This window comes from Bombyx mori, chromosome 6, assembly GCF_030269925.1.
Source record: "Bombyx mori chromosome 6, ASM3026992v2".
Lineage (NCBI taxonomy): Eukaryota > Metazoa > Arthropoda > Insecta > Lepidoptera > Bombycidae > Bombyx > Bombyx mori.
In genome coordinates this window covers 10,432,996-10,455,485 of record NC_085112.1, presented here as the reverse complement: position 1 = coordinate 10,455,485, position 22,490 = coordinate 10,432,996, and the positions used below count along the sequence as shown (strand labels likewise).

Sequence of the window (22,490 nt, the reverse complement as noted above, 5' to 3'; positions counted from 1 at the left end):
TATCCGTGGGGACTCACAAGAGGTCCTACCACCAGTACGGCTTGTATTTAAAAACTAAAAACAGCACATTGCTGTGACCACAGCTAAGTATAGGAGACACCCCTATTTGTCGCAACGACCCACATGCTATCTATATTATAGCAATGATGCTAAAAGAGATAACTTCCCTAAAGTACCAACAATAACTTTACAAAGTTTTAACTCAATCAGAAAAACCCCTTACTGTGCGAACGAACAGACCGATTTAATGTGAATCTTCAAATCGATAAAGCAACGATAGGGTTCTCAATTTTTGTGTGTGGGTTTTTTGTTGAGATTCATCTTTTTCAACAGTATTAACCCTTTGCACACGAGTTGCAATACTCCCCGTATTATTATTATTGCTTAGGTGTGTGGACGAGCTCACGGCCCACCTGATGTTAAATGGTTACCGGAGCCTATAGACATCTACAACGTAATGTGATAAGTTCTAACGTCTCAGTATAGTTACAACGGCTGCCCCACCCCTGCGTTCAAACAGAAACGCATTACAGCTGTCGCATTTTTTATTTATTTATTGCTTAGATAGATGGATGAGCTCACGGCCCACCTAGTTTTTAGTGGTTACCGGAACTCATAGACATCTACAATGTAAATGCCACCACCCACATTGAGACAAGAGTTCTAAGGTCTCACTTTTAATAGACAAAGGCTGCCCCACCGAAACGCATTACAACTTCATGGCAGAAATAGGTGGGGCGGTGGTACCTACCCGTGCGGGCTTACAAGAGGTCCTACCACCAGTAATTACGCAAATTATAATTTTGCGGGTTTGATTTTTATTACACGATATTATTCCTTCACCGTGGAAGTCAATCTAGAGCATTTGTTAAGTACGTATTTCATTAGAAAAATTAGTAGTTGCCGGCGGGATTCGAACACCGTTGCAGCGCTCAGCACGAATGCACCGGACATCTTATCCTTTAAGCCACGACGACTTTAAAAATATCGGTATCACATCAAATCATGTGGTATCACTACCTAACATGATTTAATTACAAACGACAAAAAGAACGATAAGAACAGATATCGAAAACATAAACAAGATGACAATCATCAAATAAGTAACATAAACAGTTTAAACAGATCATCGAATTTCCGTACCAAACAAAGTGGTGAGCGAGAATCAGAGATGAGAGATCGAGTGCAAATGGTTCAATTTGGAACTTGTTTGAAAAATGTACAATTTGTTCGATCGTCCGTGTTGTTTAATTGAAAAGTTTTCGATGTCGCAGTAACACAAGGTACCGTAGCTAGCCGCTGTCGATTTGTTTTCGCAGGAATACTCAGTGTAGGTAACATACACAATGTGATACAATTGGAGGACAGCGACCTTACGTACTCGAGTTTGTTGGTATAGTCTAATACTTGGGAATGTGTAGAGCTGATACAACATAATATTTTATTCTTTACGTATAGTTTTTTTTTATTCTTTATTTGTACACACAGTTAATACAGTAATTGCGATAAGATATAAAAAAAATGGCGAGCTTAACTCAACAATTGAGTTATCTACCAGCTAACCGTTCTTAAGGAAGGAAAGCTTTACATGAGTGGGTAGATGAGTACAATCTAATCAATTTACTTATTGATGCAATACACAATAACATTAACCACTAATAAAAATAAACACTAATACATAATATATCAGACTATATACATACACAATTACACACATAAATAACATAAACATATACATACACGTACATATATAATGAAATACATATAAGTAATACTAAATTGATAGATAGTGCTCCTTTAATAATTTAATATTTTATTCTTAACGTATAATATACAAAGAGGTATTCGATTATTATCGTTTGTAGGGTCACACACACATGCTAATAACGTACGTGGCGTGTTACCTGGATACGTAATGCAAGGTGTCATCTTCACCATTCCACGCTTGTGGAAAAAGGATATTGGGACGACAGTCCAGTTGTAACGGTCATACAGTGAACACAGTTCCACTTAGATAGCTATATTGTATTTTCCGTAAATATACAAGTGTGTGAGCTAATAACGACTTTCATTTACAACAACTGAGCTCATCCTAAATTCTTGATTCCAATCTTCGGTTGGTGTTTAGGAGGAAACGACAAAGAGAAAATCTTACACCGAGCTGGTGAAATCGCTCAGTAGACCGACTGACCAATTGATGTTCGGAAATTGTATAGGTACATACTATAGGCAAGCTTATCTTCAAAATGTCGTAAACCTCATGACTCAGGATGGGTGGTGGCATTTACATTATTGATGTCTATGGGCTCTAGTAAACCCTTGACACCGGGTAGGCCGTGAGCTCACCCCACCCATCTAAGCAATAAAAAAGATTATAGAGCGTTTCTCTTCATCGATTTCTGCTCTGGCCCGACGGTGAGCTCTGCTATCTTTAGATTGGGACGTTGTGTTGGTTCGTCCTTGATTTTTCCAGTCCTGATGACGGAATTGAGGCTGTCAAAAAGCTACACATAAATTATAGTTCTATATTTAGAAAGAGTATATTTATAAAGCATTCATGTGAAATACGTAAATTGTTACTAAATTTTGAAATGATTATTATTATGATCGAACTTAGACCTGCGGACGGACACTAGTCAAAAACACAGATGTGTATCATTTAAATTTTATGTTTGAAGGATTACTTTCCGTGCGCCCGAAGGCCTATCTACTTACATCATAAAAGTCTCAGCCAAGAGGGGTGGGATTTGGTGTGTATCATCTCTATGTAGATAGTATTAAGTGTATCCAAGCACAGTATACAGTTTCGGTGGCAACGGTCCAGTGTAATCGTCGGCGGACCATCTGGCGTGTCACGTGAATGTGATAACGCCGGATATTGTGCCAGTTAGCCTTCCGACTTTGAGATGCGCCCGTCGATGTCAATATGTTTAAGTCCAGTACGAAAATTTGATTAATTTTTTAAAACGTCGTTTAAGGCTTGCTTTTATAAAGACTTCGCAGTTTTAATTTTGCAGCATGCTTTTTTAAGTAATAGCTTTTCGTTGCAGACTGTGCTTTGACCACGGAAAGAGACCATCGCTTTTCGCAAGATTATTTTCTTAAATCACATATGTATACATTCCTTTACGAAAAGGGTGCTCTCTCCAGAGCCAGATAATTCATGGTGAAAATGACATCAGGGGAACGTTTGATTGATTAGGGCTTTCCAGACCACCGCGATGAACTCTTCTGTGCATAAAAAAGAGATGCAAGAGAGACAAGTCTTTTAAAATAAAAAGTCTCGACAGTTAGTCATGCTCTCGTGATAAATTTAGAAGATATTAGTTGGAACCACCGAAGAACACAGAACACACCATTAAAAGAAACGAATGAAAAAATGTAATTGAAGTAATAATCGCTGAAGTTAAGAGCATCTTTTAAAAAAGTGACTTTCTCGTTAGTCGCTGTAGATAATTAAATTCGATTTTAACGCAACAGTTTCAGAGTCAGGCATATTAAAACACTTTCGACAAAATACTTAAACAAGATGAAATATGAAATTTCGATATTTTTTTATCACCTGTATTTATATCGAAGACAGTTTAGGCAGTTGCGAGTGGATTTAAAATTAACAGCTAATCTACTATTTACTATTACTACAGCTAATCTTTTTAGCATTTACTACTTACTTACATGATGACTATTTGCTATAACCAAGTTCACAGTTGCTCGGACTAAGATAAACAAACTTGAGTGTAGCCGGTTCGTCGTAATGTATAAGATTTCGATCGCACGTTTGATCATAAAGCGGGTACCTACATGATGCATTTGCATTGTCGCATCGCAGCACATACAGAGATATATTAACTAATGCGACGCCGCTTGTAAAAATTGCTTAAATGGGTGGACGAGCTCACCTGGTGTAAGTAATTACCGGAGCCCATAGACATAGGCAACGTAAATGCCGACACCCACTTTGAGACATGAGTTCGAATGTTTTATAGTACCACGGCTGCCCCCTCCTTCAAACCGAAACGTATACTTTATGGCAGAAATAGGTGATTTGGTGTTATCTACCCATTCACACCACACAAGACATCTAACCACCAGTAAACCTCTAGTGAATACGGGTCCTTGTTTGTGGCTAAGAGACTTGATAAGCCGATAGAGAAATCCCTTCTTAAAACGATAAATTAAGTAACTATTCATAGAAAAATACTAAACAAAAGTTTGATAAATTAACTTTTATTAAAAAATATGATTGTCAATAAATTTCATCAAAATTCATAAATCACATGGCGGCACCCGAAACCTGCTGGCTCCATTTCTTTCGAACTATCGCAAAGGAACTTGATAAAATATTGTTAGATCAATAGAACGTTTATTTCTTAGATTTTATTACAAATTCGTAGATTGAAAATCATTTCGTACCGATTGGCTGTTTTGGCGCTCTAAAAAGAAATTTTAAGTATTAAGATTTGAAAAGAAAGAAAAAAAGCAATTACACTAAAACATGACTTTTTCATCGCGACTTTATGTATATTTTCAACATATTTAAACACAAGTTTTTTATAACTAAAAACGATGTCTAAGGGATTCGCCGGAAAATAGGCAGCAGCATCCTCTGAATATTATCCCAACGGGCAGAAATCGCCTACTGGTGTTTACTATTGGTAGGGCGATTTGTAGGCCCGCACGGGGAAATACAATAAACCTGTCTATTTATGCTGCGGAGCAGTCATGCGTTCGAAACTAAAGGTGGGACAGCCGCTATAAAATCCATTTCAAACTTCAACCTTATGTCCCAGGGCGAAAGGCAGCTTTCACGTTGTGATCTCTACAGGTTCCGGTAACAACTCAACACACCAGGTGGGATTTGAGCTCATTCGCCCATATATTCACTAATGAAAAAAAAACACAAAATCCCGTGAACTTACAATACATCAAATGGATTGGATATTGAAACGAATTGTTACTTTGCTATTATAAGATAAAATCATAAAATCGGCATATTCCAAAAGAAATCGTGAAAAATTCATAAACACCCACACGACTGATTTATAAGCTTCTCTTATAGATTTCATTTTATGTTCAGATCCTTTAGGATATTTGTAGAATGTGGGCAAGTAACTGGCATACTTCAACGTATACAAGTGCTGTTCAATGTATGCTTTGAAGTCCTTCGGTTCAGGCAAAGCTGTAGCTAAACCTGTAATATACACATCGTAATAAAGCCGTCTCAATAATAATAATAATAACAATGAGAATCACATGCGATATCAGTCATGATACATTTTATTTTAACTCATTCAGTTCATAGGTGAAATGTATTTATTTTTTATTGCTTAAATATGTGGACGAGTTCACAGCCCACCTGGTGTTAAGTGGTTGCTGGAGCCCATAGACATCTACAATGTAAATACCACCACACACCTTGAGATATGAGTTCTGAGGTATCAGTATCGTTACAACGGCTGCCCCACCCTTCAAACCGAAACGCATTACTGCTTCACGGCAGAAATAGGCAGGGTGACGGTACCTACCCGTGCGGACTCACAAGAGGTCTTACCACGGTAGGTAGGTAATTACGCAAATTATAATTTTGCGAGTTTGATTTTCATTACACGATGTTATTCCTTCACCGTGGAAGTTAAACGTGAATATTTGTTGAGTACGTATTTCTTTAGAAAAATTGGTACCCGCCTGCGGGATTCGAACATCATTGCATACCAAAGTACGAATGCACCGGACGTTTTATCCTTTAGGCCACCACGACTTCAATGAAACGTTTTGTAACATCAGTTAAACAATGAATTTTTAATAAAAAAAAAAGAAAACGATTAAAAAACAATATAAACTTGCCTGTGCTGTATGTAAACTTTGCAAGTTCAACGGCAATACTAATCGAAACAGCTTTAATATCTTTTAAAGGTGGATAAATGCGTCCCATTTCCAAGTCTTTCTCGCTTACTGATTCTGCCAACGCCTAAAGTTTGAAGTTTCTAGATTATTCTACGATATTTATAAATTGTATACTTGAACACTTTTTCTACTAAAATTTCTTGTCTCCAAATATTTTTTCTACCAAATGGTGCCTTTTTGATACCTTTACAATTAAATACAAGATGTATATTTCTTATCTAGGGTTAACAAAACGAAAATTATGAAAGAATAAATTATTAAGCTTCGAATGTCATTTTAGTTAAAATTTGTAGATATGTTTGGTGGAAATGGTGTTAATTCTGAATCGATATTTCCGGCCTATTAAAAACATTGTTTGTAGAACCGGAATAACTGAAAACCGAGTTCTGAATAACGATTTGTTTAGCCCGCTCTAAGAATGTTCAACGTAACCTAGCAAATTTAAGTTATCGTGTGTTTAGAGCAAACGCATATACTTAGTCTGGCCATAAATACTGTTACAATAAAAAATAAAAAAAATCTATTGCATAGATATCTGCAACGTAAATGCGCCACCCACCTCGAGATATAAGTTCTAAGGTAGTCTGGCCATAAATACTGTTACAATTAAAAATAAAAATAAAATCTATTGCAAATAACATTTATTACTTTTACAGTGTGTTAGTTTAATACATAAATATGAAACAATTTAAAGTATAAAAAGTTTATTCGAAGTGGTATCCATTGGCTGCAATACAAATGCAATGAAATTTTTTCCCATGGAAATTGTTTTATATTTATGTATTAAACTAACACATTGTAAAAATAAGAAATGTTATTAGCAATAGAAATGTTTTTTTCCTTTGTCTCACTCAGTATTTATGGCAAGACTAGGTATATTGAAATCTGTTCATTGAAAAAGTATATCAGGCAAATTTATTTCATCCTCATCTACAATTTTTAATTAATATTTAAAAGATACATTACCCGTGCAGCTTTCAAGAAAAGCAAATCCGGTATCGTATGAGCACCACTAGTTATGACGCCAAGTGCAATTCCTGGGAATATATACGCGTTGTTACCCTGTCCAGTTGTATATTCTTTACCGTTATATTTGACGATGGGGAAAGGAGAACCTGACGCGAATACACAACGTCCCTAAAGATAGAAAATCTGCTGTATTTTGGAAATTTATTCCTTAAGAATGAATTAAAATAAAAATAAATTTTACGTCAATTTGCATGGGTACTAAAATCTAGGGTTCCCCAAAAGGTGTCATATCTTTCTATTCAAGTATTAATAGACAACATTACAAGAAACTTTAACAAAATTTATAATGTATTTGATTGACACGCTTCCTTCGGTGTCCAGTTTAGTCTATACTAACATACTTAATAAATCTACAGTGGTTTTTACAGATGTTCCGTTATAACTACTGTACCATGCATCCGATTGACTTGAAACTTGGTATCCATGTAGAAAAACATGTACTTAATGGATAGGCTAATATTTATATGAGTGTTGGACTCCCTACACCAGTCGCGGGGGCGTTAATGATGAGAATCTTTGTGGGGGTGAGAATAATAAAGTTAATTTTAAATGCCCAGCGAAGCGAACGGATACAGCTAGTAAAATATAAACTTGACATTACGATTTAGTATCATTATTATATTATAATACAATGGCTTAATGATTATTAACATAGTGTTAAAAATTTCGTTATATTCTTCCAGGTTAAGAGGCGACATTTTACGGAAGCCCGGATTATTATTTGCTAAATTAGAAAAATATGTAGTTAACATTATATTAGAATAACATACTTCCGTATTATCGTAGGCTGCTTGTGCAGTACATTCGGCTTTACTCGTAGGGTTAGAGAGAGCGAATATGATTGGTCTCTCGCTATTACTTGCCATTCGCTTCAAAACTGCCGGTGTAAAAGCACCACCCACTGTTGAAGTTCCTATATTGGATTGAGATGATCACAGTGAAAAAATTCAAATATTTCAATTGATACAAAGGCATAAAATACACTAAAAGTTAGGTTTTTTCATTTAATCATGGTACCAACGTAGGCAAGGTTTTTCTCTTTAAAAGCAGACTGCGAGAAAATCCGGCGAGAAACTCAGTGGGCTGTCTCTGTGGGTTAATTTACTCGTCGAGCCCTTCGTCGCAAGCGACGGGTTCGACGAGGACGATGACCGGCCTTTGGGGTACCTTAAAGCACCGTTAGTAGATCGGGAGATTGGCGTGTTTTGGGCGACGTCGACTGCTTTCGATTCTGTCCGCAGGAATGGGAATAACTAGTCATAATTGATTGTCATTTTGATTTTAGCAATGCTAGAGGAAATCCAAGTGAATGCAGAACTGCATACACTGGAAACAAGGCATTTGAACACAGTTCGAGTTAGTACTGATGAACCCGGCTTCGATGGAGGTGCAGCAATGGTGTGCAATCGACGTTTAAGGTATATACTATATATACCTAGTCAGGTCATAAATTCTGTCACATGTTTAATGTAAAATAATTGAAACAAGTTTATTCATTATGTAACCATTCATATACCGAAATGAACTTATCAAACATAGATTCTTATGACACTAAAGTTTATTCAAAATGACCTCAGTGATTTTGAATACAGGCCTTCAATCTGCGCGGCCAGTCGTCTATCGCAGCACGAACGAGGTCCATGTCAATATCGGCGGCTGCCTTAATCAAGGATGTCTTGAGTGACTCCAAATTGGGATGAGGCTTTGAGCACGCCTTTTCCTCCAAGTGTTGCCATATCTTCTAATCTAACGGATTCAAATCTGGACTGGAGGAGGGCCAGTCTTCGTGCCGGATGAAGTCGATTTCACGCGCCGCCAGCCAGTCTTGTCTGCTCTTCGCTCTATGAGCTGGCGCCGAATCTTGTTGGAATACCCAGTGCCTGTTATTGAACATGGTATGAGAAACAGGTTCCACAAGGTTCGTCAGGACTGTATTTTGATACATAATTGCATTCGTTTTTACACCTTTCTCACAAAAATGTACCTCTGTTAAGCCCCAATAAGAAACTCCCAACCATACCATGAGCGAGGATGGAAAATGACCTCGTTGGACACGCGGAATACGGTTGCTCGCTTCTTCACTATTGTGTGCGTACACCTTATCATTTTGTTTGTTGTAGCTCTCTTCTACGGTAAAAATTTTTTCCTCCGTAAAAAGAATTTCCCGATATTTTTTTCCCGCGTACCGCTTCAACAAAGCGCGGCATCTCTTCAGTCTCAGGTCCATTAGACGAGCATTCAAACGATGTCCTGTTTTCCTTCGATATGCCCGAAGCCCTAAGTCTTCATTTAACACCCTTTTCACCGTGGTTCTGCTTAACCCCATCTGAAGGGCCAACAGTTTCTGCTTACGTTTGGGATTTCTTTGAATTCGCGCCTTCACAGCTTTTATCACTGCTGGAGTCCTAACAGACTGAGGGCGACCACTTCTTGACCTGTCATCTACACTAGAGTCTTCATTGTACCATTTGATGGTACGGTAAACGAATCTTTTGGTTATATTAAAACTTTTCAGTATGTTAAAAATTTGAATTGGCGTGTAACCGCAACGATGCAACGCAATAACTGCAACACAGTCTTCTTTAAGCGTCCACTCCATATTTAAAAATGAGTAAAAATTCTAAAAGTATACATTTTTATTTTCATGAACGAAATTCGAATTCAATAAACTTTTTTGTGGCCAGCATTCTAAAAGAAAAGTTTTTACTGTGTGACAATACTTATGACCTGACTAGTTATATATATAATGTAACTATTTACTATAGCTAAACGACTCAGAACCAAGCCGGTTCGTAGTGTGTAAGGTTTCGATCGCACATTTGATCAGAATGTGCATAGCTACATGATGTGGTTGAGAGCCTGTTTGTGAACAATATACATACAGAAACATATTATTATAGAAATCGGCTCTTGGTAGCCTACCGTAGGTATAACAAATAATTAATTAACCTTGACCATTCACAATTAGTGAAGAAAACGAAAGGTCAAATTCAGACATTGTGTTTATCAGTATAATATAACAACCTACCAACAATACAAGTTGCTTTGATATTCTTAATGACTTGTTCCAGATTCCTCTCCGGCTTAACATCCTTTCCGAATGCCTTCGCATAATCAGGTACACCTTCAGGTCGGCTTTTGGACAATAAACCATTGATATCGAACATAAATATTTTAGATAATGCCTCCTTTTTTGATAAGCCTTCTTCTACCATTGCTTGGACAGTCAAAGTAGCAATTCCCGTAGCTGCCTACATTAAATAAATGATCAGGTACAAATCACACAGAACTGAATGAAATGCTAAAAGAAACTTCAATTAATTAAGTTACATATTTTATTCCCCTAATGTAAAATTGGCAAACTTATTTTTTTTAATTGCCCTTGTAGGCAGACGAGCAGATGATGAGTGGTTACCGTCGCCCATGGACTTCAGCAATGCCAGGGACAGAGTCAAGCCGCTGTCTACCGTTAAACTTATCGAACATTGCGTTGTCTTCGTGAAATTAATAAAATCAAAGAACAATTAATGATAGAATCGCGGTTTTATCATTTGAAAATACTCCTATATTTTTAAGTACCATATTATTTTTTCATAATATATACAAGTTCATAGAATTGCATATCATAAAGTCGCACACATTAAAAACACTTACAGAACCGGCACCGAAAAACAAATATGTGTTTTCTTTGAGTTTCCGCTTCGTGATTCTAGTGGCCGCCATCATACCGGCCACAGCAACACCGGCGGTTCCTTGAACATCATCATTGAACGTGCAGTAATGTTCCCTGTACTTATTCAAAAGACGACCGGCGTTTGGTAACGCAAAGTCTTCAAACTAAAACGAAAATTAAAAAATTCTAGAAATTTCAACAAACGAACATATGAAAAAACGAATTTTTGTTTTGTTGCTTTGGTACTCTCAGAGGTATCTTGAGACATGAAGACTGAATTTCAAATTTATTTTTTAATTAAAAAAATGTTATTGTACGCCGGTAAGCGCAACGCCATCTATCGTCGAATAGCAGAAACGAATATCAAAAGCACTAGTAAACTCCAGAACGCTCGAGAAGTCCAACGCCATCTATTGTCAAATGTCATAAACGCATATCGATAATACTCGACTTATGAGAAATGTTCTCGATAATTCTAGGGATGTCGTATCGATTATAAAGGTGTTGCAGGGACGTCGCGAAAGGAGTTAGTAATCGAAGTGAAACAGTGAAAGGATCACCTTGAAGTCGTCGTGGCCCAAAGGATAAGACGTCGTAATGCCTTTCGGCTTGAAGGGTGGGGCGGCCGTTGTAACAATACTTGAGACCTTAGAACTTATATCTCGAGGTGGGTGGCGCATTTACGTTGTAGATGTCTATGGGCTCCAGTACCACTTAACACCAGGTGGACTGTGAGCTCGTTCACCCATCTAAGCAATAAAAAAAATAAAAAACCTGAACCGAAGCGGAAGAAGTGAACTACGAGTTGTAAACTGTTCTGTGAGTGTTCTAAATGTTAAATACAGTTATAATTTATACTTAAGTAGAATTTTTATTTATCCCGAACTCCAGCGCGTAACAATATGTTACTAACATACCTGCAACAGAACCTCTGTTCCAAATCGATTAATACAAGCCGCCATAAATTCATCAATGAATTCGTCGTATGCGGGTCCTCGCACTCGTTTCTGTCGTAGTCCAATGTAAATAGGATCCTCTAATAATGTCTGTAATATTTTTAATATTATTTTCTTACTATAATCCAACAAGTTCCCTAACATTTTAGGAGAAATAGTTTACAGTTTTAAAACCATAACATAGTATTTGCATCTTCTATATAAAAAATTGCTGAGGGACCATTTAATGCTGTCTGTTTTTGGGAGAGAGCGTATTGTTGAACCGTCCGAGTATTACCAAGTAGCCTATTTCTTCTTCTTGCCTTTACCCCACTATGTAGGTTTGCGCATTATTTTCCATTTGATCATCATCATACGCCATCTCAGCTGCCCTTACACGTTTCTCTCGCATATTCTCTTTCACACAATCCATCCTAGTCTTTTTAGAACGCCTCCTTCTCACATACCGTCTTTCATATTTTGCCTTAAAGTTTTTTTAATCCATTAATTTTTTATAGGGCAGCAAGTTTTATGGGCCCAGAGCGCTCAATTTAGAAATACGCCACTGGACGCGACAGCCACTATACTATAATATTATTAGAACTTCAACCTATGAATTGAGGTAGATGACGACTTTAATGATTTCTTAAGCATTCGATAATCACTTAATATAGGTCGTTAGTTCATTAGCTCATCTAAGCCTGTTATTGTATATTTATTATTGATAATGATAATATTATTACAACAATCGGTCCAATACGATCATCTGACTCTAAACGACGATTTTCTGTACTATAAGAACCAAATACTTCTATACGTTTAAAATATATACCTTATAGAAAATATAAAGCATTTAAAGAGGCAAACCTATTCATCACACAAATGTTTGTCCGATGCGGGAATTGAACCCACGACCCTCAGCCCAGAAATCAGGAATACTAACTACTACATCACTGAGTCAGACCACAAAGATGCATCACAAAACTGTCTAAACGGGTTAACTGCGTTGCTAATGTACACTATTACTAAATACGGAGAAGGATTTTTAAAGTTTCAATCTCCCTTAAAAATATAGAGACCCGGGTCTTAAAACTGTCTATGCATACAGACATTTTCTTGTGGTTATATATGACACGCAGTAAAAATACGTACACACCTCATTTTCAGTTCCCACGTCTAATGTTATAGGCAAGCATTGGTGTGGTTTTATCCCAGCCAGCGCCGTATAAAGGGCCAGTTTGCCAACAGGTATGCCCATACCATAAGCGCCCAAATCGCCCAAACCTAATATTCTCTCGCCGTCTGTAAAAACTATTGCGCGGACAGCATGCTCTGGCCTACAAAGTTTCCAATCCGTTTGACATATTAAGTAGCCTACACGTACATGTATTCGGAAGTAAAGTCATTGTTAAAATTCAACACAATCTAAACGCATTGTATCCAGCAATTCTTAAATCATCATCTTTTTTTTATTGCTTAGATCGGTGGACGAGCTCACAGCCCACCTGATGTTAAGTGGTTACTGAAGCCCATAGACATCTACCCAAACTATCTACTACTACAAACTATCAACATCTACTCATCATCTCAAAGTTTGCAGCTTGATTTAATCTAATTTCTTTGAAACTGTATCACTATTTCTTTCAGATTCTTCGTTGACATCTGCCTGATTACACAACAACAACTTTTTGTTTACTACAATAACAACTATTACTACTATTTGTTTTTTGTATATGGTAAGGCACATAGGCATAAGGCATTAAAGAAATGATTTTCCGAATTTTCAGTTCAATATCTAAACATAAGGTAAACCTTTAGAATATCTTTCAAAGAACACAAAACAAATACAGAGATTCGGTAGTCGCGAAAAAAAACCTTACCAGTTCTTCAAAATATCAAATATGTGTCCTTTATCATGAATAGTGATATATAATCCTCTCGGTCTCCTGTAAACGAGACCAAATTTCTGGCACGCCAATCCAACCGTAGGCGTGTACACAATAGGCATGAATTTTTCTATGTCACAATCAAGTAAACTGAAAAATAGTTTTTCATTCCTATCCTGAAAATCGGACATATCGATTTATCTAATAATAAAAAATAATAAAATGCGTTGGTCCGTTCGTCTTCTACAGATGATTCATTCGATCGTAAGGAATGGTTCCTTTTGTACGCATTTAAATGAATAGTCTGATAAAATAAATACCATCAGAGTATCATCAGCTCCTCAAGCTCATCAAGTGATCGTATGTTGAAAGATGAAACGTACAGTATTTTCTGCGGTTTCCGCGAGTCGCAAATCTAATCAAAACTATATTTACGCTAATCTTAAAGTCGAGATTAAGCCGTAAAAGTAATTATAATTAGCCTAACCATCGTTTCCTTCCCTGTTTATCAACCGATTTCCATTTTTGATGTCACTATTTAAGTTAATGTTTTTTTTTCAAAAGTGAAGCCAACTAATATGATTATGATCGGATTTCAATCAATGGGCGGACATTAGTTCTTGAATTAATCATCGACAGTCACAGTGAAGTCTGAGAATTGGCTAGCTGTTATTTCCGTTTTTTATTCATTACCATTATTTTAAATTATGTTACAAAAACCTTATTAAGGCACGGCTCTTTGGCTGAGCCCCGTGAGCTCGCCTAGCGGTTTGATGGCTGAATTAGCCCTAAAGGCTACCGGCGATTTAGTTGGAAAAGAAATGACGGGCTCACAAACCGCCCTGTCAATCCCTGTAATCACGCATTTTTAATAAAAAGGTAATAGGTCTTTCCTTACCATGCATAAGCACCTTCTTTACGACACTTTGTAGGTATACACTTACAATAACCTACTTTTTTGTCGCGTTTTAAATTTCAGATCACAAAACTATATTGTCCGATACAGTAAGATATTTATGATGTAAACTGACTCAATGCTTGTCGAGATATAGCATCAGGCATAAAATGGAAAAAAATATAAAGTAAAACTACTTACTTGCAACTCAGTCAAATAAAGGTATCTATTCAAATCGTCGTCATATCTATCGAATGAAATTTGGCAGAACTCCAACTGTTCTTCCTGGGTTTTAAATTTGGGTGCCAAAAGTCCGTGAATACCTAAAGCTTGGCGCTCTTCGAGCGTGAAGGCTAGGCCCTGCGAAATTTGTTGTTTTGTTTCAATTATAATTGACTGATTTACAGTTGAATTTGTTTAGATTTGATGACACGTTCATGGATTAATTGTCAAATTATAAGTTTCAGATACATTATTAAGATTTGAAGTCGTCGTGGCCTAAAGGATAAGACGTCCGGTGTACCTAGAATCTATGAAAGGTGAAGTAAAAAGATTCAGATACCTACTGATGCTACCTGAAGGCCCTGAAGCTACTGTCCTTAATCCTGTACCTGTCTTTAGTACTGCATCACCTTTATTAAGGTGATAGACTGAGTTATTTATTTTGTTTTATTATTATTGTATATGGAGAGTTCTCAATGACGTCACGCAAAAAAGAAAACTACTACGTACGTAACGAATTATTTGTAAACGCGACCCAAAATAACAGTAATAAATTCATGAAATAATGAACAATGATAGGATTTAGAAATAATTATTGGATTCATTTGATCCACATAGACTCAGGACTTTAGTAATCTTCCAAAGTCGTTTCCTTATAGACCTTATTGTCGTTCATAAGTATTTTCTCAAATTGTATAAATGGTTTTAATTTGTAGAGTTTACCTTATTAAGCCGCGGATCTTTTATATGGTCAATGCCTCTGAGCATGTTTGGGCAAATTATGTTACCAGTTATCTCATGCATATTTCTTCTCTGGTCCAAATACTTAGGTTGTAAACCATTTATTATATTACGCTTAAACTTTGTTCTTTCAAAACTGTAAATAATTAAAGTATGGAAAAGTATGGAAAAAGCTACAATATTTTTTTCATAATAAAACAAAGAGTAAATATCTGTTTAATTGATATCACGGTATATGTGCTCCTTAATGTGACCATTAATGTTGTTGCAAACACCACTCTCTTTAGTTTTCATAGATTTTTCATCTTATATGTAGGACAAAAAATTCCCACTAAACCAAATAAAAATACTTACATAAATGTTAAAAATGATTTAAAAAAAGTATTTGTAAACATTTCCAAATTAATTTCATCGACATAAAAGATCTTCATAAATGTCTACGAGACATTTTCTGTCAGTAATAATTCTAGTTGAATATGAGCGAAAATATCATTAAAACTATGAGTTTTGTAAGGTTTTATTATTGCATGAATTTAGACCATATCCTCTTCATTATCTCTGTTCTTTTCTCAGAAGAGAAAAGCAAAAAATGAATCTCATAAAAAGTTTATAGTAACAACCGGATGGCAATAACAAATATTTCTAACACCTCTTATAAAGGACGTACCTAAATAAATTAAAAACACATATCGCCGTTTTCATGAAATAGAAAAATATGCTATGTAACAACCTAGATTAAGAATCAATAATATATTTTATAGTAATAGCCGGGGGCAAGTTATACACACCCATCTGGCTCCAACTTTTGGATTCTCTATATACTATGAGAACCAGAGACTGATATGCATGTTTATACACGTTTTAATATCTTTATATATATTATAATATGATTCTATTTATTTATTTTCTTATTATTATCTTATTTATTTTTTATTTTCTTATATTTATATTTATTTATCATTCTTATTTATTTATTCTACTGCACGTGACTATGTCACTGAACTCCTCCTAAACAGCTGGTCCGATTTGAATGTTTTTTTTGTATGAGTTTGGGTGGCGCCCTGGATTGTTTAGATTCACAAATCAGCCCGGCAGATGGCGCTGCAGTCAGTATCTAGGTTATTTATTAAAAACGTCTGTGAGGTTCGCTAGTATAAATATATAGATATTAATGACACAGACAAAGAGGAAACAAACATGTGCATCACACGAATGTTTGCACGATGTTCGAACTTACTGCCCTCGGCCAAGTAGTTGGGACTGTTAACTACTGATACCTCCCGAGTTAGTCAATGATAATTAATATATTTTTTTATCCGGTCCTTCTATTTAGGGTGTTGATACATACGTACATTTTTAAGTTAATCGAAGGTATTAAAGTTATTTAAATTTATTTTGAAACGTTCCCTTACATATTTTATATACTATGCAGAAAAATAAATACACACATATAGGTACAATTGAAACTAAAGCGTATTAATAAATGTGCATGAAATGACGACAATATTTTGTAAACAATCATCATTAATTAGTGTATAATCTGTGCTCAGTATTTTCTTCATTTTAGGCCGACTTTTTGGCGGGAACGCGAGGAGTGAAGTTGTGTGATTTGTTTTATTTTGTCTATTTAGTGTTTCTTCAGGTTTAAATGTGTAATAACGGTGGTTTATTAACTGTTTAATATCTGTGAAAGTGCACAAATGTGGGAAAATGAAACAAAGCCGCTGGACGCAACTTCTCGGAATCCTCCAAAAAGTCCACTGAAAAAATCTTAGTAAATGACCACCATTTTACTAAGATTATATTTCATTCCATATCATCTCATTTCATTTAATTTCATCCCAGTTGATTAACGTCTCAAATTAATCATTTTCATTTCATTTCACCCCATATTATCATTTTTCATAAAAATAAGAATATAAATTAAAATAAGACATGACTTAAAGGTCTTAGTTACCAGGTCATAAAATCACCTTAAAAAAAAATCATTTTAGGCCCAAATTACGTCACATGCAATAAAGTTAATCTACTCAAAAAAAATTAAATGGACGCGATTATAAAAAAAACGGTTTCCCTTTTTATTTTATACCATCTACATCAGTTGTAAAAAGTATGGAAATAATCATGATTAATAATAAACACGATGCATGTTACCAACTAAAATTAAAACTACTTTTACCCTTTTGTCCCTCTCAACGAGAATCCTTTTTTTTTTATTTGGGAGAATCCTATTTTTATAAATAAGTTTAATTTGAATTTAGAATATTGCCAGCCATTCATATACTACGTTTCAAATGGCCAGTATTGTAAAACGGCAACTTCATAAGAAAATACCTTAATAGGTACACAATATAATAAACAAGTTCGACAGTAATCTGTCATTGTGTTTATTATATTGTGTACATGCAAAAATGCTCCCTAATCCGAAGACTCAGGGTGTAACATGAATTAAAACAAGATTTATGCTTTCGAACATTTTAATCAGTAACATCTATAATTTCTTCGTAACAATTCAATCAACTAACCGTACAGCATACTCGTACACAGAAGCAGTTACACTCACATTAAAGGGATGAATTAAAACACTTTAATTGACCTACAAAAAGTTACTGAAATGTAAACGACCCTGAGAGTAAAGAATCAAGATCTATGAAGAAGAAAAAAAGACGACAAATTCCAAATAGGCAGAGTAAAAAACAAAAAAAAAAATGTATAATACTAATTAATAATTTTAATAAGCAATACGTTGAAATCAATTATTTCATAATATACATCTTCACAGCAACGTAATCACACCGTATCGGATGATACGTGATAAATAATATGAATTAACTACCTAAGATTATTTTTCTTCGCTCAGCGAAAGATTTTTGTCTCACTAACAAAATACTGAATTCAAAAATACTTAAAAAAAAGCAAATCTTAAGTCGTATTATCAATTATTGCATAATTTTCATCATATTAAGTAAGATCAGTTATGTAAACAGCTAAATAGCGGTTTTTATTTATATCTTCGTCTTTACATATACTATTTTATTTTAAGAAAATGTCTTATATATACATGCTTTCGTTTGAAACTTCGTCTAGGTTTTGAGGACTTTTTTTAATGTTGGCAACTCTCTTGTTCGATTAAGATTCAAATCGATTTCATAATGTTAATCTATCTACGTATTTAAATACGATTTATCATTTCGTTCTTACGATTTATTAAAATTTATAGTTTTGATTAATACCGGTTTTAAGATGACATGCGAGTTTTTTTTTCTTTCATGCGGTGACTAGACTGTTCTCTCTGTTCATCACGTATTTGAAAGGTACATTGGAAGCGAAAAAGTTAATAAAAAAAAAGCATTCACACCTTAAAAATAAAATGAGTGATAAAAATATTCTAAACATTTCATCGGATCATTTTTGTTATATCGACGCAAGTTAATTATTAATGGTGCAAATAAATTTTAGTGATTTTCAACAGTCAAAACTCAGATTTAATAAATAACTTTAACATACAACATACTCTAACACTACTCACACATACAAGTTCTTCAAACTACAAATTCAATATTTTTTTATTTATTTTTACTAAAATTTGCTAATTGCGTTCTTAAACTGGGTTAACGCTTATATTAACATTGCTTATATCATAAAAAAATAACATAAATAATACGTTAGAGGTAAAAATACTTTGTGTTGTTTTTCATTAAAAAATGGGTAATGTAATGAACACTCCGATAATGTACACTTAGCACAAGTTAGTACAGTCACAATCTTAAATAAAATAATCCTGAAAACATTGGACAATAGACGTCAAATGTTATTATATTATATTTAATGTACAGTCAAGCCAGAAAATGTGAACATTAAACAAAAATCAATGATTCAAATTCAATATTACAGTTTTTTTTAATATTAAGTACTTGACTGCTCGACTGTACGTGTCCATGTTTAAATTGAATAATAATAATACATTGGTAGTTTAGGTTTAAATGTTCTTCGGTACAGGTTGGATGGGTCTAACGTTGAACTTCTCCTCGGGCTTCCAATCCCAGGTCACCGGCATTGCAGATTCGTAATAATAGCTGTACATTTGGTTTTGTACGTGCTTCGGTAGATCGCGAGGCTCTGGATACACTGAGGCAAGACCTACAGAACGAAATGTGATTTTGTCGAAGATTCAAAAATTTATTTTTTCTCCTACCTACGCCCAAAGTTCGGTTTTTGTTCCGTTGTACAGGGAAGAAAGTCTAACTTTTTCTCCCTGGGTACTGACAATTCGTCTTTTCGCATTAAAAGTGTACAATTTCCAAAAATATTCGAAATTGAGTTAATATGCGGAATCATTTGGTATCACCAGTATTTTTCTCATAAATATTGTCAAAAGAGCGTAGTTTAGACACATTCATGGATAAATTGTCAAATTATAAGTTTCAGATATATTATTAAGATTTAAAGTTGTCATGGCCTAAAGGATAAGACGTCCGGTGTAGCTAGAAATAGAAGAAAAAAGATTCAGATACCTACTGATGCTACCTGAAGACCCTGAAGCTACTGTCCTTAATCCTGTACCTGTCTTTAGTACTGCATCACCTTTATTAAGGTGATAGACTGAGCTATTTATTTTGTTTTATTATTATTGTAGATGGAGAGTTCTCAATGACGTCACGCAAAAAAGAATACTACTACGTACGTAACGAAATATTTGTAAACGCGACCCAAAATAACAGTAATAAATTCATGAAATAATGAACAATAATAGGATTTAAAAATAATTTAGTGATCTTCCCAAAGCCGTTTCCTTATAAGCCTTATTGTCGTTCATAAGTGTTTTCTCAAATTGTATAAATGGTTTTAATTTGTAGAGTTTACCTTATTAAGCCGCGGATCTTTTATATGGTCAATGCCTCTGAGCATATTTGGGCAAATTATGTTACCAGTTATCTCATGCATATCTCTTCTCTGGTCCAAATACTTAGTTTGTAAACCATTTATTATATTACGCTTAAACTTTGTTCTTTCAAAACTGTAAATAATTAAAGTATGGAAAAGTAAATACCAGAAGAAAGCAAGAAGCACAGAAATATGACGATGATGATGTATTTCATCTTGATCATTATATGTGATATGTTCGCAAAAGTAAGCTACAATATTTTTTTCATAATAAAACAAAGAGTAAATATCTGTTTAATTGATATCACGGTATATGTGCTCGTTAATGTGACCATTAATGTTGTTGCAAACACCATTCTCTTTAGTTTTCATAGATTTTTCATCTTAAATATAGGACAAAAAATTCCCACTAAACCGAATAAAAATACTTACATAAATGTTAAAAATGATTTAAAAAAAGTATTTGTAAACATTTCCAAATTAATTTCATCGACATAAAAGATCTTCATAAATGTCTACGAGACATTTTCTGTCAGTAATAATTCTAGTTGAATATGAGCGAAAATATCATTAAAACTATAAGTTTTGTAAGGTTTTATTATTGCATGAATTTAGACCATATCCTCTTCATTATCTCTGTTCTTTTCTCAGAGGAGAAAATCCTTCTTTGTAGACAGACGCAAGATGAACAGAGCCGGCTAGCCGGCACATTAGATCTTTTATGAAACGTCTAAGCAAAAAATGAATCTCATAAAAAGTTTATAGTAACAACCGGATGGCAATAACAAATATTTCTAACACCTCTTATAAAGGACGTACCTAAATAAATTAAAAACACATATCGCCGTTTTCATGAAATAGAAAAATATGCTATGTAACAACCTAGATTAAGAATCAATAATATATTTTATAGTAATAGCCGGGGGCAAGTTATACACACCCATCTGGCTCCAACTTTTGGATTCTCTATATACTATGAGAACCAGAGACTGATATGCATGTTTATATACGTTTTAATATCTTTATATATATTATAATATGATTCTATTTATTTATTTTCTTATTATTATCTTATTTATTTTTTATTTTCTTATATTTATATTTATTTATCATTCTTATTTATTTATTCTACTGCACGTGACTATGTCACTGAACTCCTCCTAAACAGCTGGTCCGATTTGAATGTTTTTTTTGTATGAGTTTGGGTGGCGCCCTGGATTGTTTAGATTCACAAATCAGCCCGGCAGATGGCGCTGCAGTCAGTATCTAGGTTATTTATTAAAAACGTCTGTGAGGTTCGCTAGTATAAATATATAGATATTAATGACACAGACAAAGAGGAAACAAACATGTGCATCACACGAATGTTTGCACGATGTTCGAACTTACTGCCCTCGGCCAAGTAGTTGGGACTGTTAACTACTGATACCTCCCGAGTTAGTCAATGATAATTAATATATTTTTTTATCCGGTCCTTCTATTTAGGGTGTTGATACATACGTACATTTTTAAGTTAATCGAAGGTATTAAAGTTATTTAAATTTATTTTGAAACGTTCCCTTACATATTTTATATACTATGCAGAAAAATAAATACATACATATAGGTACAATTGAAACTAAAGCGTATTAATAAATGTGCATGAAATGACGACAATATTTTGTAAACAATCATCATTAATTAGCGTATAATCTGTGCTCAGTATTTTCTTCATTTTAGGCCGACTTTTTGGCGGGAACGCGAGGAGTGAAGTTGTGTGATTTGTTTTATTTTGTCTATTTAGTGTTTCTTCAGGTTTAAATGTGTAATAACGGTGGTTTATTAACTGTTTAATATCTGTGAAAGTGCACAAATGTGGGAAAATGAAACAAAGCCGCTGGACGCAACTTCTCGGAATCCTCCAAAAAGTCCACTGAAAAAATCTTAGTAAATGACCACCATTTTACTAAGATTATATTTCATTCCATATCATCTCATTTCATTTAATTTCATCCCAGTTGATTAACGTCTCAAATTAATCATTTTCATTTCATTTCACCCCATATTATCATTTTTCATAAAAATAAGAATATAAATTAAAATAAGACATGACTTAAAGGTCTTAGTTACCAGGTCATAAAATCACCTTAAAAAAAAATCATTTTAGGCCCAAATTACGTCACATGCAATAAAGTTAATCTACTCAAAAAAAATTAAATGGACGCGATTATAAAAAAAACGGTTTCCCTTTTTATTTTATACCATCTACATCAGTTGTAAAAAGTATGGAAATAATCATGATTAATAATAAACACGATGCATGTTACCAACTAAAATTAAAA

The 22,490-nt window shown here is 34.5% G+C and overlaps 1 protein-coding gene across 5 annotated transcripts; it reads right to left on the bottom strand.

Moving 5' to 3' along the window:
- Nucleotides 1-4,211: 4,211 nt before the first annotated feature.
- Nucleotides 4,212-20,728, bottom strand: LOC101738798 (NADP-dependent malic enzyme). Of its 5 annotated transcripts, none has more exons than XM_062669110.1 (13): nucleotides 20,602-20,728; nucleotides 20,149-20,302; nucleotides 14,524-14,682; nucleotides 13,422-13,603; nucleotides 12,698-12,878; nucleotides 11,524-11,652; nucleotides 10,588-10,770; nucleotides 9,962-10,184; nucleotides 7,704-7,846; nucleotides 6,871-7,041; nucleotides 5,845-5,968; nucleotides 4,920-5,191; nucleotides 4,212-4,433 (listed from the first exon to the last, which is right to left on the bottom strand). In XM_062669110.1, the coding sequence occupies exons 1-12, from the start codon at nucleotides 20,676-20,678 to the stop codon at nucleotides 4,926-4,928; spliced, it is 1,992 nt and encodes a 663-aa protein (XP_062525094.1). In that variant the 5' UTR covers nucleotides 20,679-20,728; the 3' UTR covers nucleotides 4,212-4,433; nucleotides 4,920-4,925. The 5 variants fall into 5 exon arrangements, with proteins under 5 accessions (XP_062525094.1, XP_062525096.1, XP_062525093.1 ...); XM_062669112.1 differs by having other exon boundaries at nucleotides 13,422-13,577; XM_062669109.1 differs by lacking the exons at nucleotides 20,149-20,302; nucleotides 20,602-20,728 and adding exons at nucleotides 15,268-15,421; nucleotides 15,640-15,778.
- Between the last annotated feature and the right edge of the window lie 1,762 nt (nucleotides 20,729-22,490).

Bases quoted from the DNA above. Each gene is read 5' to 3' on its own strand.
- LOC101738798 (XM_062669110.1), bottom strand. From the start codon at position 20,678: ATGAAGATCTTTTATGTCGATGAAATTAATTTGGAAATGTTTACAAAT. The intron at 10,185-10,587 runs GTAAGTGTTTTT...TATTTAATGTAG, and splicing joins TGTTTTTCGGTGCCGGTTCT to GCAGCTACGGGAATTGCTAC. The intron at 7,847-9,961 runs GTAGGTTGTTAT...AATCCAATATAG, and splicing joins CAAAGCAACTTGTATTGTTG to GAACTTCAACAGTGGGTGGT.